Here is a 27,500-nt window from a genome sequence, read left to right as displayed (position 1 = left end):
GTCCAACTCACACATGTATTGTATGTACAGTATGAAATTGAAGTTATTTCCCCACTTAATTAAGTTATTGTTTTTAAGTATAGCTGTATATTGTTGATACCTATTGTGTAGTTTTTTTGCTCATTATTCAATAAATATTGTGTCTTTTTTACTCTTATTTTGTCTTTAACACTATAAAGAGTATAATTTCTACCTATCTATCCGTCTGTCTGAACATTATTATTATAAGTATGTGTCATGTATTTAAAAGTATTATATGATAAAAGCTGTAATTGGTTTAATGTCAACACAGGAAAAGAGACTAAAAAAGATGTATCATAGCAATGCACAGAGGTACTATTTGGCAGCTTTGATGGCTTCTCAAAATTCTCAAAATTAAGTGTGTCAACGCCACAGTGGGCCAGCAGGTGTCAGTATAAACCTTGAACACAGTACAAAGCTGAGGGTTGTATTTGCTCTGTGATGACGAGTCACAGACATTTACATCGTCACAGTCGGTAAAAGGGCACACGTGAGCCCATATCTCTTAGAAACAGTGAAGTTTGGTATGTAAAAGAGGGATTGGCACATGCTTCTTTACCATGTGACAGCTCTCATGTTTGGTAACTTCTGCTTCTGTTTGGTCTTCAGCATTCTGACGCCCATGTGTAAGAAGCACACTATATGCTCTTAACACAGCAGTGAGGCACCTTCATAACTAAATCTTGCACTTAAGAAAATATGTGTTTATATCCAACTCCTTAAACGCTTTGGATATAAAGATGGTTATCGTGTAAAAAAAAATATAAAGTTTATTCTCCCTGGGTAGTATATGGGGAGGGCACAACAGCGTTAAAGGCCTAGTTTAGATCTATTGAGAGCAGGATTAGAATTATTTTTTTAGATAACTATAATTTGTGAAGAAGAGACCACACACACAACAAGGAACTAGTGTCTCTGACTTCAGTTTGATCTGTAGTCCATTCCAGTAGTGGGGTGCATACTACCAGATATCAGTCCAGTTCAGAACTGGTATGAGGACATTTTAAACCTAAACTAACTGTGATGTGGTATCACGGTTGCTCACTTTGAACTCGACTAGACATACCCGTGGTGAGTGCGGTCGATAGGTGTCTTGAGTGGTGAATTGAATGCCACTGTGGTAGATTGTTTAGTGGTTTATGGGGAGGATGAAAATACAGGATATCTCCAAAGTCATAAACAATGTTAACGAGAAATGTTAATATCATTTGAAAGACATAGACTATTTGTGGGAGATAGACCAATTTAAAGGTGCTGTAGGTAATTGCGAAGATCCAGGAATTTGAAAACATCGACAACTTCTCAGTCCCTCCCCCCTTTCCGGTAAAGCCCAGAACGGTCTCCTAAGCCCCTCCCCCCACAAGGGAGAATGAATGAGCAATGATTGACACGCAGTTAGACACCGGAGGCAGGGGACTACAGATGAAAAATAGCCTTTTGGCTAATTCTGGCTTTTTTAACCCATGGGAAATCATGTGTTTTATTAAATTGCGCTGTCCCCTTCCATAAATAAACTAAACTTAAACTGAATATGTGATTTTTTTTTTTTCCATCTTTATCCTAGATTATAATTGTTGAAGCGGAGTTCTGGTTAGGGTTTAAGCAGTTAATAAACTTGACTAAAACAACTTTTTTTACCTTCATGCTGTTGTTTTCCTGTTATGTTGGCATGTCCAGGTCATTGTGGTCTGTTCACATGGGTATCCTTTGATGTTCATACTGCAGCCATTGAAATGATTTTGGTAATAGGTCATCAGACACTTTTCGGATGCCAAAAAGCAAGTTGTGCAAAAAAAGACTGCAATAGGACATTTATTTTGTGTAGATCAACAGATTAAACAGACAGTGTTTGGGACGCTACTTTGAAAACTTTGCAAGCTACCAATGACTTCACACTGGAATAAGTTGAACAATAGCAAAACTATATGGAGAAATCTTGTTTGGTTAACTGAAGCTACTTTAAAAAGTAGTTCAAACTATCAGATTGACAATGTGATACATGTTATACCAAATTATAACAAAATAAAACAAAAAAGTCACATGCAAGCAAAAAATGCCACTCAATTGAGTTTATTGCAAAAACGTGCTCACTTGTTCACGGGTCATACATAAACCAAAAAAACAAACAAAATCGCACTATTCATGGAAAGTGCAAGTCAGAATGTCAGCATTGGTTTTGTCCATCAGTGAGACCAGTCCAGGTATTGCACCAAGCATGAATACCCAGTTTAGCCTGGCTTAATGTATGTACATTGCTGGGGAAAACCTGACATCCCTGTCCCTCACCTTCTGCGATCTATGCTATCGGGGTTTAGCACCACCCAGGACGGTTGTGATTGGTTTAAAGAAATACAAACAAGCCAGACCTATCCCATAATAGATAGGGGTGTAGCCAGACCATACTCCCAGCACTGAGGAGATAGGCCTGGCAATGTGAGATTACCCAGTGATAGTACGTGTCCACTGTAAAGCGTCATTTCCCTGCTTCACATTCACTGTCTATGTAAGCAGCTGTGAAATGCATTCTGGTAGCTTTGCAGCATCTTTCAAGAAGTGGGGTGTCAAGTTGCCTGCTCCTCCGACTCGCTGCCTCTCAAAAGCTCACAAAAATCTTTTTAACCGACTGTTGTCAGTCTAAAATGAAGACAGATTCAGCATAGTCTATTTATTACATAAAACTGTTTCAGAAACACATTTTTGTGAACTATTTTCATAAAATAAGACATTTTACAATAAGCCACCTTGTTGGTATGTTTTAAAATCCGGCAGCAGACAGCTCGGCGTGAAGCGTTCGTCCAATCAGGTGCAGCCATCGTGGTTTTAGGAGAGCGTAGCCTGTTTTCTTTGGTTGTCAGTGGTCAGTGAGGGGAAATTGATAACTGCTAGTGGCAAGCCCATGAAGCGTCCCAAGGCTGGGAAGCGGGGCCATCCCTGCAGTCAAACAACGCCATAGTGCACACAAACCATTAGCCAGGAATGTGAATGAACGGACTCCATAGGAGGAAATGTCATTCTTATATGAGGCTCCTTTTTCAACTACTGGGTCAATATTGTTTTTCACTAATGACAAAACAACGAATTATCCGTGCATTTATATGGAACTAAGCTTTAGGAGCTTTCCATCTTTACTCTCCTCCCTGTTACGTTGCATTCGGAGATCGACACTTTTTGACTGGTAAGATGGCGGCGAACGGAAAAACCTTTCTTTTTAGTAAACTCTGTGACATATTTATCATTCTTACTGGTAGATGAAACTTGTTACAAAATAAATTCCCATCTATGCTCTGGCCCATCTTTAACCTGGGCAGAGGTCTAATCAGCTAGAATAACTGAAAACACCTGTGTGGATGTCCAGGGCCTTTTTACAGTACAGTAAAGAAGCAATGGTAAAATAAAAATAAAACAGCATTGCCTTTATGGCCCAAAATTGTTTGTAGTTTCAACAGTTAAGTTAAAAATAGCAACAAAGTAATGAAAATACTTGAATAACTATGCAAATGCAGTTGAACTACCAGCAAGCTACTGCAACATGTAATTAAACAACTAGTTTAAATACATGTAGTTCACTACTCCCCAACACTGCTAACAGGAAAGTAAGTGATTATTAAATGATAAGCCACATATCTCTGTGCATTGAGATAAATTGGTCAACTTAAATCATACAGTACATGAAAGACAATTTTTTTTCATTTTCTTTGTAAGAAACCAGTATCTAACAGACTATTTATATCAAAGGCTTGCCTTGAGAAAAGTTGAGTGAAATTGGGTTGTGTTAACACTTAGCTGTTAGTTTAGGTTCCTTTTGAGGTTTGTGACTTCCTATTACTGCAATTGTACGCCCATGAGGCTAGTGCCGGGTACTGTGTCATACACATGACACAGATCTCATCAGCCTTCAAACAGAATAACAGGTAAGTCATTTTTTGTCAGGAGTAGGTCTGCGTGTTTAGCAAGGAGTTAGGACAACGGATAATGGAGAGGCCAATGTTTTTTACAAGTTTCAGTTTTAGAGTGATTATCTTGTAATGAGCCAGATAACACCACTAGTGTCATTTTTTTCACCCATCACAAATCAAATGAACATGCATGGGAAATATATGAAATGTCTATCGATGTGTATTACGGTTCTTTTTAACAAAAGGTTGCTTTTAAGACATAACGCCAGACTTCAAATTATATTTGCAATGCTTCTTTCTTTGCTTTTGCAGTTTGCATCAGCAGCAGAGCAAAGTCACCACAAATGTCCGGTCCAACTAATATTTAATATTTAATTAGTAATACAAAAGTGATATGTCTTCAGCATTACACATTTTATTTCAAATGTGGACACCTCAGGTTTTCATCCTAATCTTTGTGTTAGTGCATTTGATTGTTACAGCTATGTGATTTTCAATCCATGCATCTGTGTTTACCAGGATAAGCCACATGCATCCTGCTCAATGCATGACTTAAAGACTTTTCAATTTTAAAAAAGTATGTTACATTTTGAGTTTATTACTGCCTGTATGCTTTATATACAATGAGATGTTGTGTTACATGATCAGATCAGACAGGAAGTGTGAAAGATAAGACTTCAAAGAAATACTGTACAGAGGTACCACAAAGGCTGCAAACAGAGTTGCAAATTCCTCTTTCAACAGCTTTAAGACAGACGAAAAGCAGTTTGTCGACTTAAGGGTCACACATAAGTAAATTGGAGCTTTATTATAGATTTAATTTATTTAAAGATTCATAGTACATTAAGCACCTATGGTGGAAAAATGACTTTATTGCCATGTTGTTGTAACCACAAATTGACATATTGCTCATGTCATGAACATTATCTCAATAGTATGGTAGAGGATTAGGGCCACAAGTGGTTCTGAGTCAGAATTTTGAGTTTAAACTCAGAACTTTTGTCAGGATTCTGACTTTAAACTCAGGAATCAAAAACATTTTCACATGTGGCCCTAATCCTCTTCTGTAGAATAGCCATTTAGAAATAAGAGCTAAAACTTCCCTTATAACCTCTGAGCCCTGATACCATATGCACTGCATACATTATAACAGACACTAACAGATATTTTAGAAAATATTCTGCCACTTAGCGACAGTAAATTGCCTCTTTCAACATGTTCTGATTTCTGTTGTAGATCTCAGCAGTGTGAAGCAAAAGGGAGTTAAAGGACATCAGCTCACTACAACGTTAAGACATTTGTCCTCTAAGATGATGGGCTGTCCTGAGCAGATAGAAACAAATGCCAGCATGTTTTACACATCAAACCAAACCAAGATGAGTTCCTTGAGCGTGTTCGCCATTTCCCTCCATGGCTTGTTCTCTACCATTGGCATCATAGAAAACCTCCTCATCCTCGGAGTAGTGGGCTTCCATGTCCGTCGCTCTGTCATCAGCGTCTGGATCCTGAACCTCGCAGCCTCGGACCTGCTGGCCACCGCCTCCCTGCCCTTCTTCACCCTCTACATGGCCCGCGGTAACACCTGGACCCTGGGCACAAACTTCTGCCGCCTCCATTCCTCCATCTTCTTTCTCAACATGTTTGTCAGTGGCTTCTTGCTGGCGGCCATTTCTATGGACCGCTGCCTGGTGGTGCTGAAACCCGTCTGGGCTCAGAACTACAGGAATGTCCAACGTGTGGGGAAGGTATGTGTGGTGATTTGGGCCTTGGCTGTCCTCTTCACAATCCCCTTCTACATATTCCGTGACACCATTCCCCTAGGTAACGGCAAGATCCTATGTTACTACAATTATGCTCGACTCCTCCCTGCTAAACTATCTAACCTGGGGTCTTTATGTAAGGAACGCAAGGAGGCCTTGGCCTTTATGAAGTTCTTTCTAGCTTTCCTGATCCCTCTACTGATCATCATCCTCAGCTATGTTGCTGTGAACAACCAATTGGCGCGCAGAGGCTGCCGACGCCCTTTCCGTTTTGTTAGGCTCGTAGTGGCCGTGGTGGTGAGCTTCGTACTCTGCTGGGCTCCGTACCACATCTTCATCATCATGGAGGTGATGGCCCCCAGGAAACATCCTGCACAGATATTTGCAAGCCATGCTCTCCCAATCTCAGCAACCATCAGCTTCCTTAACAGTGTCCTTAACCCCATTCTGTATGTGTTCAGCTGCCCTGACCTGTGCAAGAAGATTAGACATTCCCTGGGTGCGGTGATGGAGAGCGTTCTGGCTGAGGATCTGGCAGAGTTCGCCCGACGCCGCAGCACCGCTCGCAGCTCTATCAGCACGTCCGAGATGGTGTTGAAGCAGAGACATTCTCTGACAACCTTGACAGGAAAGGACCAGGAGCAGACTAAAAGTCTTGCTGACTCTGCTCTGAACTCATCGAAAGCGTAACGTGAATTTTTTAAATAGTAGCGAAGCTTTTATTTACTTCTTTGGAACAGGCTTTATTTGTAATTTTGTAGTTTTCTATCTATATTTGATCACATTTTACTAAGAATTTGAATTTGCTGTTGATGATGTGTCTTTACATAAATTGAGGATACTTTTAACCGCAAAGCATCACTCTCATCAGTACAACAGAGTACAACATAAGTTCAAGAAGGCGCAGATCTCTCCAGTTGCCTCTCCATCAGCTACGCAAAATTTATGCTGATATTTTTTTAATTTTATAAATATTAGTTGTGCCTAATGTGGTGATGTGCCGATCTGACGGCCAAATTCTGCTTTATGATGAATCAGGCACAAGTTGTATGAGCTGATGGGATAACATTTCACTGGAATTGTACCACAAACAATTTCATGTGACAAATAAAATTGATTGACTGACTGATGGATTCAGTCATTTCATACTCGCCAATCTGCGACTGCGAAATACTGTTTTCATTGACCTCCTGTTGCTTCTTAATTCTCTTTGCTTCAATTTTGTTTTGTTTTAGTCGATGTTAAACTGTATTTCCTGCACCAATGTTTTAAATTAAAACCCATGCAGGAATTCTGATGGTTGCATGATTCACCATTTGAACTCGATGGGCAAAGCTATTGAAAGTGAATAGAGGTGAGCAGATAGGCAATGGAGCAATTTATTCACAATTTATCCCAAACAAATTAATTCTGAATAAATATCCTAAAAAGAAAATGTCCTTAGATCATTATATTTAACATAATTAACTAAGAAATGCTCCCAAGTCAACCGAGAAGCTCAGTTGGCATAACTCCTTACGTTCTAGGTAGGCTTTTAATTTGAAACATAGGCATTTAATTTCATTAAATTAATAGAAACCTAATCATTTTCACAAGTAAAATCCACTGGACTGTTGTTGTACTGATGGAATTAAGGGTGTAGAAATGTACATTATGCTGAATTTCTTATCTGAGCCTTTAGATCCCAAGTCTTTCAATCCCTCCTCAATATTTTCTACCTGATCTTTATTAGCGATAGAGCTTTATTTGTTTGTGCTGGCAACAGCCCCTACTGTTATGACCATGATGTTTCTTCAAATTGCTTATCAGACTCACTGTAGCATACATTGTTCAAGGATTTACTCAGTATTACTCTACAGTGTGTACTCTTAAACCTTCAACTGAATGCTGACTGCTGGAACAAGCATACAGCATTCTGCATGATTTTGTTGTTGTTGTTGTTTTTTTTACTTGGATGCTTGATCAATGTTTATAGTTTGTTGAATGGCCCATACATTTTTGCATCATTTTTTGTTTATGGCTTTGTAGAAAGAGTTTGGACTATAAGTCACAGATACATGAGGTGTCTCTCATCAGTATCTGCAGGAGCTGACGAGCTATTGTGGAAATATGGAGAAACGGTATGCTCTTCTTTTTTTTTATTATTATAAATTTGCCCACTGTGCTTATCATAGAGAATAGATGTCTTTGTCCATTATTGCATTCCATTCATGTAATATCTAAACGTTTTAATGCTGTTTTACAAACATTAATAAACCAACAAGAAAAGCATTCTGGTGTTGCAGTGTGACACTTTTCTTGCAATCATATAACCACACTCATGCTTGTTTCCGGAGCAGGCTAATTCACACCCATTCTATTTTTAAAAAGACAGCAAACAAGTGATTAAGATGTTTTTTTTAATCATTGTAAACAACAAAAAACTTAAAATGTTGGTTCATTTCCATACACTGTTCGAAAAACAAATCTAGTAAATAGGTGAATCAGATGATGTACAGTATATGTCTCCTTTGAAGGTATAAATATAGTTATCACAAAGAGTGGGTTTTTTATATATTTCTACTAAATTAAGTGTTGAGTTTATGTAAGCAGCACTTTCGAGTCTTTGCACTTTGAGATCTGTGTGCTGCAAACAAATGTTTCTATTTTTGTTCTACTAAAACTGTATTCTGATCAACAAGTGCAATTTTTCAGCTCAGGAGGTTAAAACACAAGTGAATGTATTCACTGAGAGTTGACACTGGAATGTGCATTTCCACTGGGTGGCACAATTGATTTGACTAAATCCAAGGAGTCTGCTCTGTGGTCAAATCCAAGTTATATTGCTAGATTATTATGTCCAGTTTCACTCTCCCTCTTGTTGTCTGGGTGAGCTCTGAAACTGAGGGCAATCTTTTTGCCGGTATTTTGCCCCCTTCCCAAACAGGGCAGGGATCTTTGCAGCTCTAGCCGGGCATCAGGGCACAGGAAAATGTAGAAGAGGGGATCCAGCAGGGTGTTGAGGCTGGTCAGGCCGTAGCACAGGCGATAGATGAGGAAAATGGAACGCTCAAATCCACAGGGCTCATTAGTCAGCAGTAAGGACACAAATCTGTATCCGCCCACGAGGTGGTAGGGTCCGAACACAACGATGAAATTGACGGTGATCACGACTAGTATGCCAACGATTTTGTGCCGCTCGTGGTTGGAGAGGGAAGGAGATCGCCGGAGTGTCACTCCAATGTGGGCTGAGGTGTAGCTAAGGGAGGAAGCAGAGTTGCAAACAAACATTAAAAAATGTTGCTCAGTAGCTCTGTATCCCAAGGGTTTCACTGATGTTTTGTACATTCACTTCGTGTTTTCAGTTTTCAATCTCATTTTAGTGTGATGCAATTGTCCCCATACATTTTATTGAATTACTTTTTAACTTCAGGTTTTGGTAAATAGTCTCCAAATTTCCATTGTGCTGTATAACAAATTTGACTACTTGACCTATTTAGACACGAAAGTAGTTCTTTGGCAATGGAAAAGATCAGACTCATTTGACCAAAGAACCTTTTCATAGACAGGTTTGGAAAGACAATGTGACATAACATGTTTTAGTATCCTCACTGGGACCGTGGGGTTAACTCACCCGAGTATGGAACATGGCAGAAGGAAGCCCAGGGCCACAGTGGTGATCTTGAAGTGGGCATATCTGGGGCTGACGGGGTACTGCTCCAGACACAGCAGTCTGTCGGAGTCAAACACAGACGGTAGCAGCCCACTTAGGCAGAACAGGAAGGTGAGGGTCCAAACGGCCACGCCGGACACCGCTGCAACCCTGACAGTCCGCACGCTGCGGCTGCTCAGCGGGTACACAATGGCCAGGCAGCGGTCCAGCGCTATCAGGCACAGGAACATGACGCTGGCGTAGACGTTTACGTAAAACACATAGCCCACCAGCTCGCAGGTTAGCTGTCCATAGGGCCAGCGGTGGCCACCTTGGAGATACAGTATCCACAGTGGCAGGGTGAGCAGCTGGAGGAGGTCTGACAGCAGCAGGTTGAGGATGTAGACCAGCTGGCAGCCTCCTCCACCGGAGCGACCGAGGTGGTACAGTCCCCAGAGAGACAGCAGGTTGCTGGGGAGACCCAAAGAGAAGATCAGGCCATAGATACAGGTCAGGCCAAATGTGTCCGTGTCCAACGGGAGGTTGCAGCTGTCATTGGACATGTCTCTGTTGGTCAAGCACCTGACATAGGGAAACTAGAGGTACTTGCAGGATGAAGGGTTGGTACTATTTCCACACTGTATACATTGGATGTTACTTAAGTAACAGTATTTAAGTATCATTAGGAAAATGTACTTAAAGTATTGAAAGTCAAAGTACTCAATGCAGAAAGATCCTCACATTTTAGAAACTGGAAGCGATCAAATCAGTTCTTTGTTTGATCGTCGAATCATTTCAGCTGGACTTGTACAGTAGGCCGTTACATTATTGGGTAGTTTAATTTATAATAAAACATTGTATTTTATAAACTACATGTGTTTTGTGTGCAAAAATCTTAATTTGTAAAGTAACTAAATTTAGTAACTAAAGCAATCAGATTAATAGGGTGGAGTAAAAAATACAATATTTCTCTCTGAAATGTAGTGGAGTAGAAGTAGAAAGTAACATGAAAAGACTCAAGTAAAGTACAAGTACCTCAAATTTGTACTTAAGTACAGTACTTGAGTAAATGTACTTAGTTACATTTCACCACTGCTATTCAGTCACTCAAAGCAAAAGTCTCAGTTTAATGCATCCACTTTTTCCGTTGCATATTATTCATGAATGCATTCTCCTGTACGTTCTGTCAGTCAACCAGTCTCCAAAGCATCCAGGATCCATCAAGGACAGGCACGAATGCCTGCAAAGCAGATAGAAGAGCATTCTCAGATGGTTTAGAACCATTAGGTACATTAGCAGTTAAACCATATATTTAAAACCAAGACTTTTCACTCACCTCTCAAGGCTGTGAGCCCGGCTTTGTTCCACAAAAGCGCGCTGCCCTCTCTGCAGCTGGGTGACCTGTACTCAAGAAATGTTGGGAACACGGTGTCTGGACCCAGCCTCGTCTATTCTGTGATCGTTTCCTCCACAGGAAACCCACTTCTTCAGCTTTAAAGGCAACATCCTGAGGCAGGAGCACGCCTTTCTGGCCCAGAACAAAAACATATACTCTCTCGTTCTCTTTGTCCCCCTGTCTCTCTAACTCCAGTAAGTAGCAGACATGGTTGAGGTGGTCAGGAGCTGTGAAAGAAAGGAACTGATGCAGGGTGTCCACTAAGGCCCTTTAGATTGCTGGCTGTGTGCCATTGAACACATTAATCATGCTGTCTTTAAATGACTTTTAAACCCATTTGATTATTTTTACTATGTGAGTAGAAATGTTATATATATGCATATCCATCTATATCTACACACATTTTACATGTGCAAGGATGCAACATGGCTTTTTTGTTCTATAGTGTATGTGTGTGTGTGTGTGTGTGTGTGTGTGTGTGTGTGTGTGTGTGTGTGTGTGTGTGTGTGTGTGTGTGTGTGTGAGTGATTTACAAGAGAGTTGATTGGCAGATAAGATTACAAACCACAGAAAAAGAGAGCACACAAACAGCCCTGAAAGCAAATGTGTTGCTGCGAAAGTGAATGTAGAGGCTACATACAATGCTGAAAACATTGCCTCTCTCATGAAAGTGACTTATTTCATTAATCCAGGTAGTAGACATTGAATGAGTGTAATTTACCCAGGGTGAACATTGCTCACGTACCACTGGGAGAGAAAAAAGCGTACACAATTGAAATTGTTTTAGAAAAGAATGGGTACGTTGGGACATTGGGCGGTAAGGCAGTATTTTTACTACATGGTTTAGCAGGGAGGAGGGTCTAATCACTCACTTTGCCTTTCCCTTCCTTTAAAATGTTACCAATCTCTGATTTATTTAAGAATCCAAGATTGTAACTGATAAACTGACCAGTCCCCTGAGTCACTACTACCACTCTATCTGCATTAAGGTCTCCATGCCCCTATGTAGACCACAAAACACGACATATATCAGCTCACGGCATAGAAAATAAGTTAAGGCAAGGGGGAAGTGTCCCTGAAGACGGTCCCAGCATAATAAGTACTTATTGCAACAGACTGGCTGGAGGAATTTGATCACGTCATGGAATACGGGAGTTGTACCCACTGTATGCACATAGAGAGATGGGCTCGGAGTTCTGCAACATAAGATCACACAGGAAACTGCAGTGAGAAAACAAGCTCATTGCGACATCCTTTCTCCAACTACATGAACTACTGAAAGGACTACAACAACATAATGCTCTTTCTTCTAATATCTACTTGTTCAGTCCTTCTGGAAGTTGTTTGAGAAAAAGGCATGGCACGTTGTAAAGCAAATAGTGAAGCTCCTGCTTCTTTTTCTTCCCTTGTCTTTCGTAATCAAAAAAATTTTGAAACAACCACAGCTTGTACAGAACTACGGCTTTTAACCAGAACCAAGAGGTATGATCACTTGACATCCGTTTTAGCCTCTTTCCGTTGGCTCCCTGTTCAGAATCTAGAGCTTTTGCAGTCCAAGCCTGAGGCTCTGGAATGACATGGAAATGAGTCTGTCTAAGTCAAGTGTCTTTTTTTTAAATCTCTTCTAAAAACGTACTTTTATTAGAGAGCATATCCCGATTTTATCTGAGCTGCCTGTTTATTTCATAGTTTTTTTAATTTATTTCTTGTTTATTTATTTTTATTTTGCCCTTCATGTATTTTAGGCGTTTATTTTATTTCATTATATTTGTGTTTTAAATGTGTTCTGTTTTTTTGCGAAGCACTGACTGTTTTGAAAGGTGCTATAACCCTAACCCTAACCCTAAACCCTAACCCAACGTGTATTATTATTACTGCTGCAGCAGATAGAGCATCATCACCATGACACTATTTCATAAAAATGGTGATTCATCTCCAGCTCTGCAACAAAAGTAGGTAACCAAAGTAGCTTTTCCCCCTCTGTGCTGTATTCTCTGCTTGGCCATGATCTAAGGTTCTTTTCCAAATTTGGCAGCTACAAAAACAATTGCGTAAACCACAATCTTACATTTGTTGAAGGTGTGAACTGAGATTATCTCATAATAAGACTATTACTGTTTAAAGGTGCAGTACAGCATTCTGACATTTCCCATCACACATGCTTTTTACATTTATAAAATTATGACAAAATGGCTGTAGGTCATTATTATGTACATATCATATTGATGTTATCTTGGTATCTTAGCACATACTGTAGGACAAAATATAAGTGTATCGTGTCTAATATTGTGCAAATATGATTGCGTAACTTAATTACATTTGTCAACACTTTTTAAAGTGAGAGCCCTGCAGAAAAGAGTAGATAATACAAATATGTTTAGTAAAAGATGTTGTCCCAGGGTTTGTCTTTTTCTTGAGGATTTAGATTTTGTCTCCACAGTCCATGTGAGCTCTCAGTAGGGTGATCTTTGTGCAAAGAGCTTGTGTCAAACAGGAAGTGGGCGAAACTAATGATAAGCTCACCAAGATCAGGCTGTAAGGTGGAGGCTGTCACCATTTGTGTCGGTGAGATCTTTGATAAAACATTCTGAATGATATGATAATATACATGTGTTGCTACTGTTAGGTAAACAAAACCTCAATTTGGGTTGTTATACCACCTATCACCTGTTGATTCTCAGGTCAGATCATTTTGTTAACACACTTTACCCATAAAGTTGTTTTTTGTAATCAAAATAGAACTGCAATTATTGAAACCAACTTAGAAAAGCTTGAAAATAGCAGACTTTGATTAACATTTTAAGCTAATTAATATAAAAACAGCTCCAGATTTTTCCCCAAAGCTGACATTTTGACTTATCTCTATAAACCGATATCTACATGCACAATCTGTAGGCAACAGGACAAGATTTTGGTATCGAAAGCGATCCGGTTTCCGTTTGTAGTCCGATTAGTATTGACCAATCACGTTCGAGTGAGCTTTGGTTGCATGCAGGTAAATAGTCTGTGTGGAGAGCAAAAAAAGGTGGAGCACATTGGTCAAAATACAATCTTGGAAACCATTTGCTATCTTCTGACAATGACTAAGCTTTTTATTAGCTTTTTTAACATGTATCTGCATTCATATGCAGAGAAACAATCCGCTCGGAGACATCGTCTCTCAACTTCAACTCTATTCTTGCATCTCAAGTTGCTAATCTGAAACCAGGTAAACAACGGCCGGTGTGCAGAAGAGGAGGTTTTGGCTCAGATATCCACTGGCTACATTGTAACCCCCTAAATATTGGCTGTTGCCCCCAGAGGCTAAATTGTCATCAGATCGATGGGTTCCGAGATTGATTCAAAGTTTAGAATTTGATGCAGAAATTAGGGATGGGAATCACCAGAAGCCACACAATACGATATTATGGTATGGATATTATTAAATTCTCATGTGCAATTTACATAATAAAAGATTGATTTATATAATAAAAGATCAGTACTTGCCGTCCGTGTATTAATACATTGCCATGGAAAATATCAAGATATGTAACTCTCATAAACAATCAGGCTAAGGTTCAGTAGAGTAAAGGATACATGGAAAAGATGTATGATCAACAAAGAAAAAATACTTCATGATTATACGTGCAGTGCAGTTTAGGACATCTGTAATAAGGATTACGTATAATAAACATGTTCAAACATGACAATGTTTTTAATTGTGCAGTATAATTTCCCTTACAGCAGGCATTAAGTATAAGTTATGTTCGAATTAGTTACTCAGCTTTGCTCTTTCTCCGAGAACTTCGGCAGCAGATAACCTTACAGACTAAGACTGAAGCCCAGACAAAGGCTCCAGTGAGGGCCATAATTAAAACAGCCACATCCAGGCAGAAGTAGGAGTACCAAGGCAGACTAAAACCTGCTGATTGCAAATGGGCTGCTCCTTTGTTCCGGATGACGTACTCAATCCAAAAGATGGCGGTGTCCATAGGAGACATTGGCTGATCGTGGTGTAACTGTGAGAGACGCTGTATGTTGTTACGGTACGCGGGAGTCTCCAGGATGTCCTTTAGAGCCTCCAGGAAGTCTTCTTTGGTGAGTGAGTTGGCCTCCATTACCCGACCTGCCCCACGTTCCTTTAGCCGAAGTAGGTTGTCAAACTGGTCAAAGAGGAGTGGCAGGCCCAGAACAGGAACACCATGGTAAATGGCCTCATACATGCCGTTGGTGCCTCCGTGGGCTACAAAGGCACGAGTCTTGGGGTGTCCCAGGAGGTCTTTCTGAGGGAGCCATTTAACCAGAAGGGTGTTGTTCCCCAAGGATGAAGGCCTTTCACCCACAAACCTCCACACCACCTTTTGAGGTAGCTGAGCAAAAGCAGCAGCAATGGCCTCTGTAGTCTCACGAGGCAGGGCTGACACCAGCGACCCCAAAGACATGACCACAACCCCATGCTCTCCAGAGCTCTGCATGAAGGCTTCCAGCTCAACAGGAAGAGGACCAGACTTTGTGCACTGGAACCCCCCTATGTAGACCACATTGGGCATGGTGGGCCGAGGGAACTCAAAGACAAAATCCGTCCTCACCAGCCAGATATCAGCTGCAAGCTGCAAAGACAGCAAGTCAGTTCCAGGAGGGAAATACCGCTGGAACACATCTGAGTAGGCAGGGTTAATGAAAAAGTGCTGTTCAACAAAACTATAGATAGAATGTAACATATTCTTGGTTCTTTCCAGAAAATCCATCTGATCGTGAAGTTCACTTCCTGACACGGGAACATAGGAGACTGGAGAGGGAGCTATGGTCAAATGGCCCTCTCCAGTATTAATCCAGCGCACATTGAAAACCATTGGCAGCTTAAGGTAACTACCCAAAACAACACCTATAGGCAGAGCAGGGTCCGTTAATATTAAGTCAAACTTAGAGTCTTGCATTTTTTTCATAAAAACAGGGTCATCTAACATTGTAGCAACTGATCTGGCCATGATCCCATGGCCCTTTGCCAACAGGGATGTGATTAAGTACTGTTGATAGAAGGTGCGCATAAACGTCGGCAACCTACGGCATTCCATAACATCTAGTAGCATTTTATTGTAGTAGTTAATGTCCGCCGTCTCATCCTCCAGCATGGTCACATTAATAGAAGTAAAAATGGAAGAGTTACTAGGGATGTACCAGCTCTTGTCAGAGCGCAGCACAGTCATGATGTGGCCTCTGGAGTGCAGCTTTCGGAGGATCACCTCCATGTTGATCCAGTGGCTGCCATCAACGGGCACTACTAGGATCCTGCTGCCACTGCAACAAGTGGGCCCGAGAAACAGGAAGCAGAGCCCTGTCAGAAATATAGAGATCATCATGCTGGACATTCCCTGGGAGAAACAACATAAAGAAACAATTAGAGTTGTAAAACCCAGTAACTTTAAGGTATAGCTCATATGTATGTAATTTGTTAGATTGTTCAATTAAAAGTTAGTCAAATGCCTCACCTGGTCTTGTTGTATCAAAACCCAGACATATGGCTTGATCTCCAAATCCTCAGTGAGCCAAGATCTGTGTTCCCATACAGTGTAACTTTTATACACAGAGGCCCGTTTCTACCAGGTCAAAGTCCAGCATGTGGGTTACATGCCTACTCCCAACGGTCTGTGCTGTATTTAAGAACAAAGGTCACTGGTAAAAGCATACAAAAGTAAGGTACAGTGCATATTAAAGGAAAGAAATTTTAGTTATCAAACATTTTGCATTTGTCATTTCAATGTATTAGTTCAAAGTACGTATTACATTTACGGTAGCCTTCACGCTTCAAAAATCCGGTCTCTTGCTCTTTTCAATATCCTTTTTCTTTTTCTAGGCGAAGAAGAAGACTCCTGTTCCTGAAATTTGGATTTTGAATACGTGTGGTCCTCCATGTTCCCTTCTTCAAACTTGCCGGGGCCGGGAAGCTACGATACCCATTAGCAGCGTTAGCAGCACCTGCGAGTTTATCATGTGACAGCGAAAACACGAAAGACGGAGCAGAATGTCCTGTATGTTCCTTACCGGCTAACGTAGTTCAAGATGGCGCATGAATGTGGAGCGTCTACTCCAGTTCATGCGAATGCAAATGTAAAATTTCAAGCCAAAAGGAATACTTGGAATTGATGGTGGTGGTAAATATTCATGGAAAAGGACAAGTTTGTGAACGGGCAACACAGATTTTGCAACCCGGTCTCACGGCAGTTTGTGAAATGGTCACGTTATTTTGATTTATTGATTCGTGTACAGGGAAACGATTTTCTTTTCAAAAAAAGGTGGAGCACATTGGTTGAAATACAATTTTGGAAACCATTTGCTATCTTCTGACAATGACTAAGCTTTTTATTATCTTTTTTAACATGTATCTGCATTCATATGCAGAGAAACAATCCGCTCGGAGACATCGTCTCTCAACTTCAACTCTATTCTTGCATCTCAAGTTGCTAATCTGAAACCATATAAACAACGGCCGGTGTGCAGAAGAGGAGGTTTTGGCTCAGATATCCACTGGCTACACCGTAACCCCCTAAATATTGGCTGTTGCCCCCAGAGGCTAAATTGTCATCAGATCGATGGGTTCCAAGATTGATTCAAAAGTTTAGAATTTGATGCAGAAATTAGGGGTGGGAATCACCAGAAGCCACACAATACGATATTATGGTATGGATATTATTAAATTCTCATGTGCAATTTACATAATAAAAGATTGATTTATATAATAAAAGATCAGTACTTGCCGTCCGTGTATTAATACATTGCCATGGAAAATATCAAGATACTATGTGTGTGTGGTCCCCCCCCCCCGACATCTGGGCGGTGTTGTGACAATTCTGCAGCTACACTTTGACAAAAGAGGAAACAGAATTTTTTTTTAATTATTGTCACACTTTATAAATACTCAGAGAATGGTACAGACAGCAAGGGTTAGTTTGAAATGTGCACCCCAATGACAAGCTGTTCACTTTATTTGTACCTTGGAATGGTACCTCAAGTTTCCTTATTTGTTCACACTTCCTTTGGCCAAGGCTGTTTCGTATCTGTCTGGAACTTTCTGTTAGTTACTAACTAACTAACTCACCCTCAGCTAGGTCTCTCAAAAGGTCATGGTCCACAAGATAAAACCACTTCTCTCAGGGGCCCCTTACAGGACACTATGTTATATGATAAATCTTTCTTGGTCATGCACATCCCGAAACCCTTACATTTTTGATACTCTCATAAACAATCAGGCTAAGGTTCAGTAGAGTAAAGGATACATGGAAAAGATTTATGATCAACAAAGAAAAAATACTACATGATTATACGTGCAGTGCAGTTTAGGACATCTGTAATAAGGATTACGTATAATAAACATGTTCAAACATGACAATGTTTTTAATTGTGCAGTATAATTTCCCTTACAGCAGGCATTAAGTATAAGTTATGTTCGAATTAGTTACTCAGCTTTGCTCTTTCTCCGAGAACTTCGGCAGCAGATAACCTTACAGACTAAGACTGAAGCCCAGACAAAGGCTCCAGTGAGGGCCATAATTAAAACAGCCACATCCAGGCAGAAGTAGGAGTACCAAGGCAGACTAAAACCTGCTGATTGCAAATGGGCTGCTCCTTTGTTCCGGATGACGTACTCAATCCAAAAGATGGCGGTGTCCATAGGAGACATTGGCTGATCGTGGTGTAACTGTGAGAGACGCTGTATGTTGTTACGGTACGAGGGAGTCTCCAGGATGTCCTTTAGAGCCTCCAGGAAGTCTTCTTTGGTGAGTGAGTTGGCCTCCATTACCCGAGCTGCCCCACGTTCCTTTAGCCGAAGTAGGTTGTCAAACTGGTCAAAGAGGAGTGGCAGGCCCAGAACGGGAACACCATGGTAAATGGCCTCATACATGCCGTTGGTGCCTCCGTGGGCTACAAAGGCACGAGTCTTGGGGTGTCCCAGGAGGTCTTTCTGAGGGAGCCATTTAACCAGAAGGGTGTTGTTCCCCAAGGATGAAGGCCTTTCACCCACAAACCTCCACACCACCTTTTGAGGTAGCTGAGCAAAAGCAGCAGCAATGGCCTCTGTAGTCTCACGAGGCAGGGCTGACACCAGCGACCCCAAAGACATGACCACAACCCCATGCTCTCCAGAGCTCTGCATGAAGGCTTCCAGCTCAACAGGAAGAGGACCAGACTTTGTGCACTGGAACCCCCCTATGTAGACCACGTTGGGCATGGTGGGCCGAGGGAACTCAAATACAAAATCCGTCCTCACCAGCCAGATATCAGCTGCAAGCTCCAAAGACAGCAAGTCAGTTCCAGGAGGGAAATACCGCTGGAACACATCTGAGTAGGCAGGGTTAATGAAAAAGTGCTGTTCAACAAAACTATAGATAGAATGTAACATATTCTTGGTTCTTTCCAGAAAATCCATCTGATCGTGAAGTTCACTTCCTGACACGGGAACATAGGAGACTGGAGAGGGAGCTATGGTCAAATGGCCCTCTCCAGTATTAATCCAGCGCACATTGAAAACCATTGGCAGCTTAAGGTAACTACCCAAAACAACACCTATAGGCAGAGCAGGGTCCGTTAATATTAAGTCAAATTTAGAGTCTTGCATTTTTTTCATAAAAACAGGGTCATCTAACATTGTAGAAACTGATCTGGCCATGATCTCATGGCCCTTTGCCAACATGTATGTGATTAAGTACTGTTGATAGAAGGTGCGTATAAACGTCGGCAACCTGCGGCGTTCCATAACATCTAGTAGCATTTTATTGTAGTAGTTAATGTCCGCCGCCTCATCCTCCAGCATGGTCACATTAATAGAAGTAAAAATGGAAGAGTTACTAGGGATGTACCAGCTCTTGTCAGAGCGCAGCACAGTCATGATGTGGCCTCTGGAGTGCAGCTCTCGGAGGATCACCTCCATGTTGATCCAGTGGCTGCCATCAACGGGCACTACTAGGATCCTGCTGCCACTGCAACAAGTGGGCCCGAGAAACAGGAAGCAGAGCCCTGTCAGAAATATAGAGATCATCATGCTGGCATTCCCTGGGAGAAACAACATAAAGAAACAATTAGAGTTGTAAAACCCAATAACTTTAAGGTATAGCTCATATGTATGTAATTTGTTAGATTGTTCAATTAAAAGTTAGTCAAATGCCTCACCTGGTCTTGTTGTATCAAAACCCAGACATATGGCTTGATCTCCAGATCCTGAGTGAGCCAAGATCTGTGTTTCCATACAGTGTAACTTTTACACACAGAGGCCCATTTATACCACGTCAAAGTCCAGCATGTGGGTTAAATGCCTACTCCCAACAGTCTGTGCTGTATTTAAGAGCAAATGTCAATGGTAAAAGCATACAAAAGTAAGGTACAGTGCATATTAAAGGTACTGTAGGTAGGATTGGGAAGGTCTCCTAAGCCCCTCCCTCCACAAGGTAAAATGAATGTGTGTGCGTAAGCGTGTGCACGCAGTTAGACACCCCCCCCGGCCCTGATTGGTGTAAATGAACAGAGAGCTGTGGATTTTTGCAAATCACACTACAGGCTGTAGGTGGTGCCAGGTTGTTGTTTTTTTTTTTTAATAAACTGCTTTATGTAGTTCTACTGGAACATAGGGTCAGTTTCAGCAAATATGACAGAAAGTTAGTTTTATAAGTCTGCATCTTTAATGGACTGCAATTTGAGTTATCAAACATTTAGCATTTGTCATTTGAATGTATTTGTCTTCACAATACCACTCTTTTAATATATATATATATATATATATATATATATATATATATATATATATATATATATATATATATATATATATATAATCAGTGCAAAATAAAGTTATCAGATTGATTTAGGTGACTGCTCTGGTTTTGTTTTGCCAAAGTAATATATTGTATCCTCAATGCAAAGTTACTCAAAATAAGCTCCAGATTGCGGCTCATTTCACATCTTTGGATGACACTTTTCATTTCTTGTAGATTCCTCTTTGAGAACTCGGGCAAGTTCAACGCACAGACTTGACAATCTGATTGGTAAGGGAATGTTAAATGGAGAATTTGGGTAAATGCCAAAATGGGACACAGCCAGAGTGTGTGAGACGGGAGTGGCAGGGAACGAGGGAAGGAGGAAGAATTAGAAGGTCACACAGCGGAGGGAAAAAAAAGTGAGCATTGGTGATTACAATAACAGCACGGGTCAGTGTTCAACAGTCATATCAGTGAGCTGCAGCCTTCCTCTCCTCTCCTCTGCCTCTGTAGAGTTATATAAACCTGAGCCAGGGAACAACAGTCAAGGTCAAGGTAACAGCAAACCCCACAGAGTTTACAACAATAATTACATTCAAGAATCCTCGAAAGAGCAATCTCAAGAAAATTAAAGAATAGGACACAATAACAAGCATGTGACTCTTTCTTGAAGTATAGCAGTAACCTTTGAGAGCAGTTTTTAATTGATCACATCATTAATAACACCTGTGGTCAGAACAACAAATCAGAGGCAAGCATTTCATCTACATTCATTCTGTGAAATGAAATACATGCATTGTCTACGCATGTATGCTTAAACTTATTCAAGTTTATTTTATGTGTAAAATCTTGATCTCCAGTCACATTTAACACATGCAATCGATTATTAAGTAGGTGCGGAATTTTAGGGAATTGAGTGAAATTATAGAGAACGTCAGACTGGAGCAGGAAGGAAAATCTGCTGCTGGTAGAGAACAAAGATGAGAGAAAACATATACTAAGTACAGAAAAAGAATTCATGTTATTAGTCAGATTGTAAAGAAAATCAATGTCAGCTTTATTCTTGCAAAAAACTGATCTTGAAACATCCTTTCAAAAGTAACTTTGAAAACTTAGAAAAAAGCAGCCACTGCAACTGGTATGATGACACTATATTTTATTAAATTACATAGATAACGTATTATTCATCATGACCTATAATAGATTGCAGTCAGTCCAAAATTCCCAGACGATATATGAGTGCCTGCCTCTGCGTCCGTCCAGCAGAAGACCCTGCAGACTACTTTTCACTAACTTCAGAGACCTTTCTTAAATAAAGAGTGAGTCAAAAGAACTATGATCAGTAGCTTCTATAGTTAAAGTAAAGGGTTGTTTACTTCAGTTAAAAATTCCTTTGGAGTTTGATAAACAGCATACAATATACAAATAGCCTGTTAAACTGTATAGGAAGTCAGTTTAGGGACCCATATTTATAATTTATTTTAAAACTTTGAATAAGAACAAAAAAATAGTCCCACCTCAGAACAGCACATAAGTGCTATTTCTGAAACTTCCTGCGTGTCCTCCCAACAAGCAGTAGAAGATTTCATTTGAGAAAATATCAGGGTAACATAAAATCCAATTAATTATATAGCTTTGACGCTGATTCAACACATTCCCAAGAATCAGAGGTGATTTTATCCAGGTAACGTGACATGTATTGCATCATGGATTTATGCAGGCATGTACATTATATGCAGTCTAAAACAATTTAAACCTTCTGTTCTTTTCCATCATCAAGACAAAAGTCGACACAAATATGCATCACTATAAGAATTATTGGGCTAGTTAGATCTGAATTTCCAGATTTGTACTGTATATTTGGGCCCAGATGTATTGCACCCTTATGGAAATGGAAATGGGTGGAGTGCATGATTGGTTAAACACCATGTGAAGGTTGGTCCACAGCATATCCAGCAGGGGGAAACAGAAACACGCTCCAAACTCAGAGGCCATGTTGCAGCCAAAGCAAAGGAAGCCCCAGTAGGCGACCTGGAACAATGTGTTTGCAATGCCAACAGGTCTTATCTGAGAGGCAGTAACAGTAACAGTACAGGTCCTTTGTCGTGGGAAGGTTCAAAATAGCTTGGGCAGTTTCGTAAAAGATTTCAGATTTCAGATTAGAACATTTTAAATTGAGACATAGGAAAAAGACAACAAACCCACAAACCTGATGATGCAGTGCTGCAGAACAAGTTATTTGTATGTGTAATATTTGTCACCATGTAATGGTTGTGCACAGTTTTCTTTGTTTTTTTTATTATCTCAGACTTGCCTAGCTCTTGGCCCCCTTTCTCAGATATCAAGTCTCCGGTCTCGGCCAAGTCCAGTTGGATTTGCAATGTGTGTGTATGCAACCAGCTCCTCCCGTATGGACATTTTAGAGCAAATTATGACTAATAGTGATATGTAATCATGACAGAATACAAAGTCAAAAGCTGTATTTGACTCAGATTTTACCCATTTGGACTCTGCCCTTTTTCAGTATCATATTTGTACTCTTAGGGTATACTAGAATAGGTTTACATGCTTTCATACTCATATTTCCCATTGCTGCAGCTCCTTTGCCTGAAACACTTCCCGAAAAGCCCAGTCTGCTCTGATTGCATTCAAGCAAGCTGCTGGGTGTGCTGTGCTTGCTCAGGCAGCACCTATGGGCAGCACATCAGATCATCATCAAATCAGTTACAGGAATGAGGAATTCCAAACAGGAATGTGGGCAAGGTGATTCAGGCAGTTGAGATAAAAGTGCTGTCTGTGGGGGAGAGAGCCCGAGTGAAATGTGGGTTTTTTTTTGTTTTTTTTTAACTTAAGTAGTTACAAGTAAGACTGAAGACTTTTTTGTCCAGACTCAAATGTCACTTTGGCCCTGTTTCCACCTGGTATTAAAATCATTGTGGACAGCCTTAGGTACGCGTGTTCCCACTTGGCAGTAGAATGCATCTCTAAATGCGTCCAGAGTCACCGCTTGTGACTTCCCTGCTTGATATGCAAATAAACATGTACATCATTTCCGTTTGCATATAGGCTGGTTGCGTGTTTTTATATATATGTCAGTTGTTTCCTTTCGCATAAATCAAGTGAAAAATGAAAAAAGCTCTACCAAACGTCTGTCTGTGTGCTGACATAAGGAGGCCTACAGTCAGGTGGTGGGACCTGTGCAGGAGAAGGAAGACGTTTTTCAAAATCTCTGTGTGTTCAGCTCTCAGTTTGTAGCTTCTAACTGAATCTCTGTGGTTTAAAGTTTATATTATAACTGCCTTATTATACTTTTCATGCTCGCTTATAGGAGTTGTGTTACGTTAATGCTGCTGAAGACCCACCAGCCCACAACAGGAGACTTTTATTGGGAAGAATTTATAGGAAATTAAACCGTTCTTACAGCCGCTGCTGACCACTCAGTTTGCCGGCTTACTCCAGACAGCTGTGTAGCTCTGGTAATGTGAGACTAATAAAAACGGAAGGAGCCAACAAAGAGCAGGAAATTTTGTATTAATATCCGACATATTTGTGAATTTGGGGACGTTTTATGAAACAAAACAAAAAAAGTTATTGCAGCACCGGAACAGAAACACCGAAACGTCAGCGACAGTATGATAAAAACAGCCAAAACACACGATTCACTCAGTGGTTTCTGTGACGTGAAAAATACTTTGAAGGATTAGACGTAGTACCGCTCGCAGTTGAGCAGGCGGTCTTTATTGTGGACACAGGACACATAACCGTTCTCACTGCTGTAAGAATGTGGCCACCTGCGGTTCAGACCACCTCCGAATGTGGTTTTTAAGATCAGATCATAATGTGTCCTCAATGCGTCCTGGGAGTTTTTTAACCTCTACTTAGAGCTGTCCACTTGTGATCCGATCACCCAGATGGGATTTTAATACCAGGTGGAAACTGGGTCTTTGACAATATTTGCACGCACCAGTGGAAGGCAGACACACATGAGGTGCAATGGAAACCTGCTGTGCTACAGAGGCTTGCATACATTTAAAATCAGACAGGACTGGACAGTGATCAGAGTCGCAGACTGGACTGAGGCTGCTGGTTGCTGATAAAGACATACATCGTCATGGTGATTGCTTAAATAAGGAAGGCCTGAGAATGAAAACATGTATTATACTTCTTTTCTCTTGGGAGTCTTTCTACATGTATTGCACGTTTGCAAAGGTTGACGTTAAGCCAAAATATCTGAACTCACTCACATGGTTCAAAATCTTTCCTTCCTTCAATTGTTCTGCATCGTGATATGGCTCACTTCAATCCCCGTGACAGTGTTCACACCAGTTACTCACATACCTAGCATGTACTATTACTATTACAGTTTTTCTCAATCGCTTTGCCACATTTACTGAAACAAACTTGCAATTGTCAAAGGTCTAAATCCTCACACCACGTGGTACATTTAGCACATTTATCACTCTATGTGACCGGCAAAAGGTCATTACTCAATCAAAATAATGAACTCCTGTTTCAAATGTAAATAAATCCATCAATGAATAAATCATTGCCATCAAAACAAAAGGTTCCTTTATCAGTCAAAATGCAAAGACATCATGTCAAATGACAGCGTACTGTAAAAGGGTGCTAGTCACTCACTAGGTAATTTTGTCCAGTTGCTAACATTGGGCATCATTCACCAATCGTTCTTAAGAACAAATTTGTTCTTAAACTCCACTTTCACCAATTCACCAATGTTTTCTTATTTGGGATTTGTTCTTAGGTAAGAACAGAATCTACGCACACTCAAGAGCACTCTTACGCACAATTGAGAGCTGACATGTTTGCCCAAAATAAGTATAAGTAAGTAATACTGTTTTCATCCATTCTAATTGAAAATATTAATATTTCTTTATAATTTTGTAACTAATTATTTTCATTATTTTACACATAATTATATGTTTGTTTGTTTGTTTTAATAAATACACACTACGCTTCTGCTCATTCCTAAAGCACTTTGAATTGCATTGTGTATGAATGGTAATTGCATTCCACATTGCTTTTATCCACTGGTGACGCTACTAAATATGTCTCATTTTTCGCTAACTTCTTGCAGCAGTACCACCACTTCAGAATTATTAACGTTTTTTTTTTTCTTTTAGAGTCGAGGCCTCTAGTCTTTACCACATCTTTTTCGACATTTCTCAAAGTGTGCACACAGCCCTGCCATCTCATGCCCTTTTATTGGAATTAACAGGGCGTTTACCTATGCTAAGTAGGAGCAACGGGCATGAGCTTTCAAATTACGAAGACATTGGGATTCATCATTCTAAGAACACACCTGCGAACAATTCTGCTGTTTAAGAACACGTCATGAATCAGACGTAGCCTTTTCTTAGGAACTTTCTTAAGAACAAATTGAAGAAAAAGCTTAGGAAGATATTGGTGAATGAGGCCCATTGTATATTTAGCAGAGGTGTGGACTCGAGTCATGTGACTTGGACTCGAGTCAGACTCGAGTCATGAATTTGATGACTTCAGACTCGACTCGACAAAATGTACAAAGACTTGCAACTCGACTTGGACTTTAACATCAATGACTCGTGACTTCACTTGGACTTGCACCTTTTGACTCGAGAAGACTTGCTACTTCCCATGAAAACTGGGGAAGAAAATGTTCACACGGCCGCGCCGCTCTCAGTTTATCTGCATCTGTGAAAAAAATGTGCACCACCTGTATGCATGCAGAGAGCACGCGCGCTGCCTGCACGACATCCAATCACTGTAGTCCCACGTTGTTTTGATTCGACAGCATCTAAGCAGGCACATTGCAAGACAGCCAATGAAGCACAAGCAACAACGCGCCAGTTGGCAAAATGATACCGAAGATAGTTTCGTTTGGTTATAACAATTACGAGGTAGTTGACAAAAAAAGAGTTGCAATTTGCAAAACATGCGGGTCGAAGATTACAGACGGAGCTGCCACAACGTCCAACTTTGTTCGACACCTGAAGTTGCACAAAGAAAGGTAAGTTTTGAATGAATGCTAAGCACCTTATCGGATGTATGTACCATAACATACTAGCTGCTGCATATTTACTGTCTCAACGACACAGTAAACGCACGTCTCCCTTGCTGGTTCATGCTTACAAAAATAGGGATTTTTGAACCCTGATTATATGAGGTACATGAGTGTAGCACACTCAGATGGAAAACCTCGCCAACATCATGTCAACGTCCGTTTTAAAGTAACGTTACCATAACACAGTCACAGTAGATCCACCATTAGCCTTCCCTTTTCATATCAGGGGTTGTATTCGCTATAACTACCGCCTCGCTATACATTATCCCGCTTATTACATGACTACCTATCAAATAAATCATTACTTTGACACAAAATATTGATTTAAAAAGGAGTTTATTGATTTAAAAGCGATTGTATTGCTTCCGCTAAACCGAACTGCGTCCATAGCAACGCTCTGTTTTTCATGGCAACGGTCTGTTATCAAGAAATAACAGACCGCATTCTACATTGGAATTCAACCAAGCCATGTAATAAAATAAAATAATAACGATTACAGTAGTAATGTTCAGAGATGCAATAGATTATTATAGTGCAGTTCTTAACTAATGGGAATATTGTTTAGCTTATTTTTGGTTTAATTTGGTTTACTTTAGTTATTTAATTTATTAAATTATTTTGTTTTGCTATACTTTTCATGCCAACTTGCCCCCCTAGCACCCCCTCGCACCCCCTCGCAGCACCCAGGGGTCCCCGTCCCCACTTTGAAAACCACTGCTATAAAGCATATGACTTCAGTTTCTTGAGAGAAAGGGCTTTCTTATGACTTTTGAAGCAGTGAAAATATTCTTAATATTGCATACACTGAAACTGAAATGACTTGAAATGACTCGAAACGAAAATGGTAGGACTTTGGACTCGACTTGAGACTTGTTGGCTTTGACTTGTGACTCGACTCGGGACTTGCCTCATCTTTGACTCGACTTGACTCGGGACTCGAGGGCAAAGACTTGAGACTTACTTGTGACTTGCATAACAATGACTTTGTCCCACCTCTGATATTTAGGCAG

General features: G+C 40.5%; 4 protein-coding genes across 6 annotated transcripts in view; 1 reads left to right on the top strand and 3 right to left on the bottom strand.

Annotated features, from left to right (window-relative positions):
* The window catches only part of LOC116042337 (prostaglandin D2 receptor 2), a 53,362-nt gene extending 45,414 nt beyond the window's left edge, over positions 1–7,948 (top strand). Inside the window, exons 1-2 of one of the 2 annotated variants that reach the window (XM_031288491.2) lie at positions 3,781–3,932; positions 5,154–7,948. In XM_031288491.2, the coding sequence (XP_031144351.1) occupies positions 5,228–6,367 (1,140 nt within the window). In that variant the 5' untranslated portion in view covers positions 3,781–3,932; positions 5,154–5,227 and the 3' untranslated portion in view covers positions 6,368–7,948. Of the gene's footprint in view, positions 1–3,780; positions 3,933–5,153 lie in introns of those variants that run through there. The other variant, XM_031288490.1, reaches the window with a different exon arrangement.
* Positions 7,949–8,052: 104 nt separating this feature from the next.
* Positions 8,053–11,047, bottom strand: si:dkey-165a24.9 (probable G-protein coupled receptor 132). Its single transcript, XM_031288494.2, has 3 exons — positions 10,645–11,047; positions 9,291–10,548; positions 8,053–8,915 (listed from the first exon to the last, which is right to left on the bottom strand). The coding sequence occupies exons 2-3, from the start codon at positions 9,869–9,871 to the stop codon at positions 8,495–8,497; spliced, it is 1,002 nt and encodes a 333-aa protein (XP_031144354.1). The 5' UTR covers positions 9,872–10,548; positions 10,645–11,047; the 3' UTR covers positions 8,053–8,494.
* A 2,185-nt stretch (positions 11,048–13,232) lies between these two features.
* LOC116042332 (UDP-glucuronosyltransferase 2B15-like) lies at positions 13,233–16,326 on the bottom strand. The gene is made up of 2 exons (XM_036005427.1): positions 16,173–16,326; positions 13,233–16,055 (listed from the first exon to the last, which is right to left on the bottom strand). Exon 2 carries the CDS (start codon positions 16,050–16,052, stop codon positions 14,460–14,462), a length of 1,593 nt encoding a protein of 530 aa, XP_035861320.1. The 5' UTR covers positions 16,053–16,055; positions 16,173–16,326; the 3' UTR covers positions 13,233–14,459.
* A 714-nt stretch (positions 16,327–17,040) lies between these two features.
* On the bottom strand, positions 17,041–19,974 carry LOC116042333 (UDP-glucuronosyltransferase 2B15-like). Of its 2 annotated transcripts, XR_004898359.1 has the most exons (3): positions 19,849–19,974; positions 18,072–19,731; positions 17,041–17,483 (listed from the first exon to the last, which is right to left on the bottom strand). XR_004898359.1 is itself a non-coding variant. In XM_036005426.1 (2 exons), exons 1-2 carry the CDS (start codon positions 19,922–19,924, stop codon positions 18,137–18,139), a joined length of 1,671 nt encoding a protein of 556 aa, XP_035861319.1. In that variant the 5' UTR covers positions 19,925–19,974; the 3' UTR covers positions 17,592–18,136. The 2 variants fall into 2 exon arrangements, 1 of the variants encoding a protein (XP_035861319.1); XM_036005426.1 differs by lacking the exon at positions 17,041–17,483 and having other exon boundaries at positions 17,592–19,731.
* Between the last annotated feature and the right edge of the window lie 7,526 nt (positions 19,975–27,500).

This window comes from Sander lucioperca, chromosome 9 (assembly GCF_008315115.2).
Source record: "Sander lucioperca isolate FBNREF2018 chromosome 9, SLUC_FBN_1.2, whole genome shotgun sequence".
NCBI classification, from domain to species: domain Eukaryota; kingdom Metazoa; phylum Chordata; class Actinopteri; order Perciformes; family Percidae; genus Sander; species Sander lucioperca.
Note: the sequence above shows the minus strand (reverse complement) of the source record. Positions and strands in the feature narration are given on the sequence as shown.

What these genes read in the sequence shown, in the direction of transcription:
- LOC116042332 (XM_036005427.1), bottom strand. Translation starts at nt 16,052, where the DNA reads ATGTCCAGCATGATGATCTCTATATTTCTGACAGGGCTCTGCTTCCTG.
- LOC116042333 (XM_036005426.1), bottom strand. Translation starts at nt 19,924, where the DNA reads ATGGAAACACAGATCTTGGCTCACTCAGGATCTGGAGATCAAGCCATA. An exon ending in TTTTGATACAACAAGACCAG is followed by an intron (nt 19,732 to 19,848) that starts GTGAGGCATTTG and finishes TGTTTCTCCCAG; the next exon opens with GGAATGCCAGCATGATGATC.
- si:dkey-165a24.9 (XM_031288494.2), bottom strand. Translation starts at nt 9,871, where the DNA reads ATGTCCAATGACAGCTGCAACCTCCCGTTGGACACGGACACATTTGGC. An exon ending in CTGCCATGTTCCATACTCGG is followed by an intron (nt 8,916 to 9,290) that starts GTGAGTTAACCC and finishes TTCCTCCCTTAG; the next exon opens with CTACACCTCAGCCCACATTG.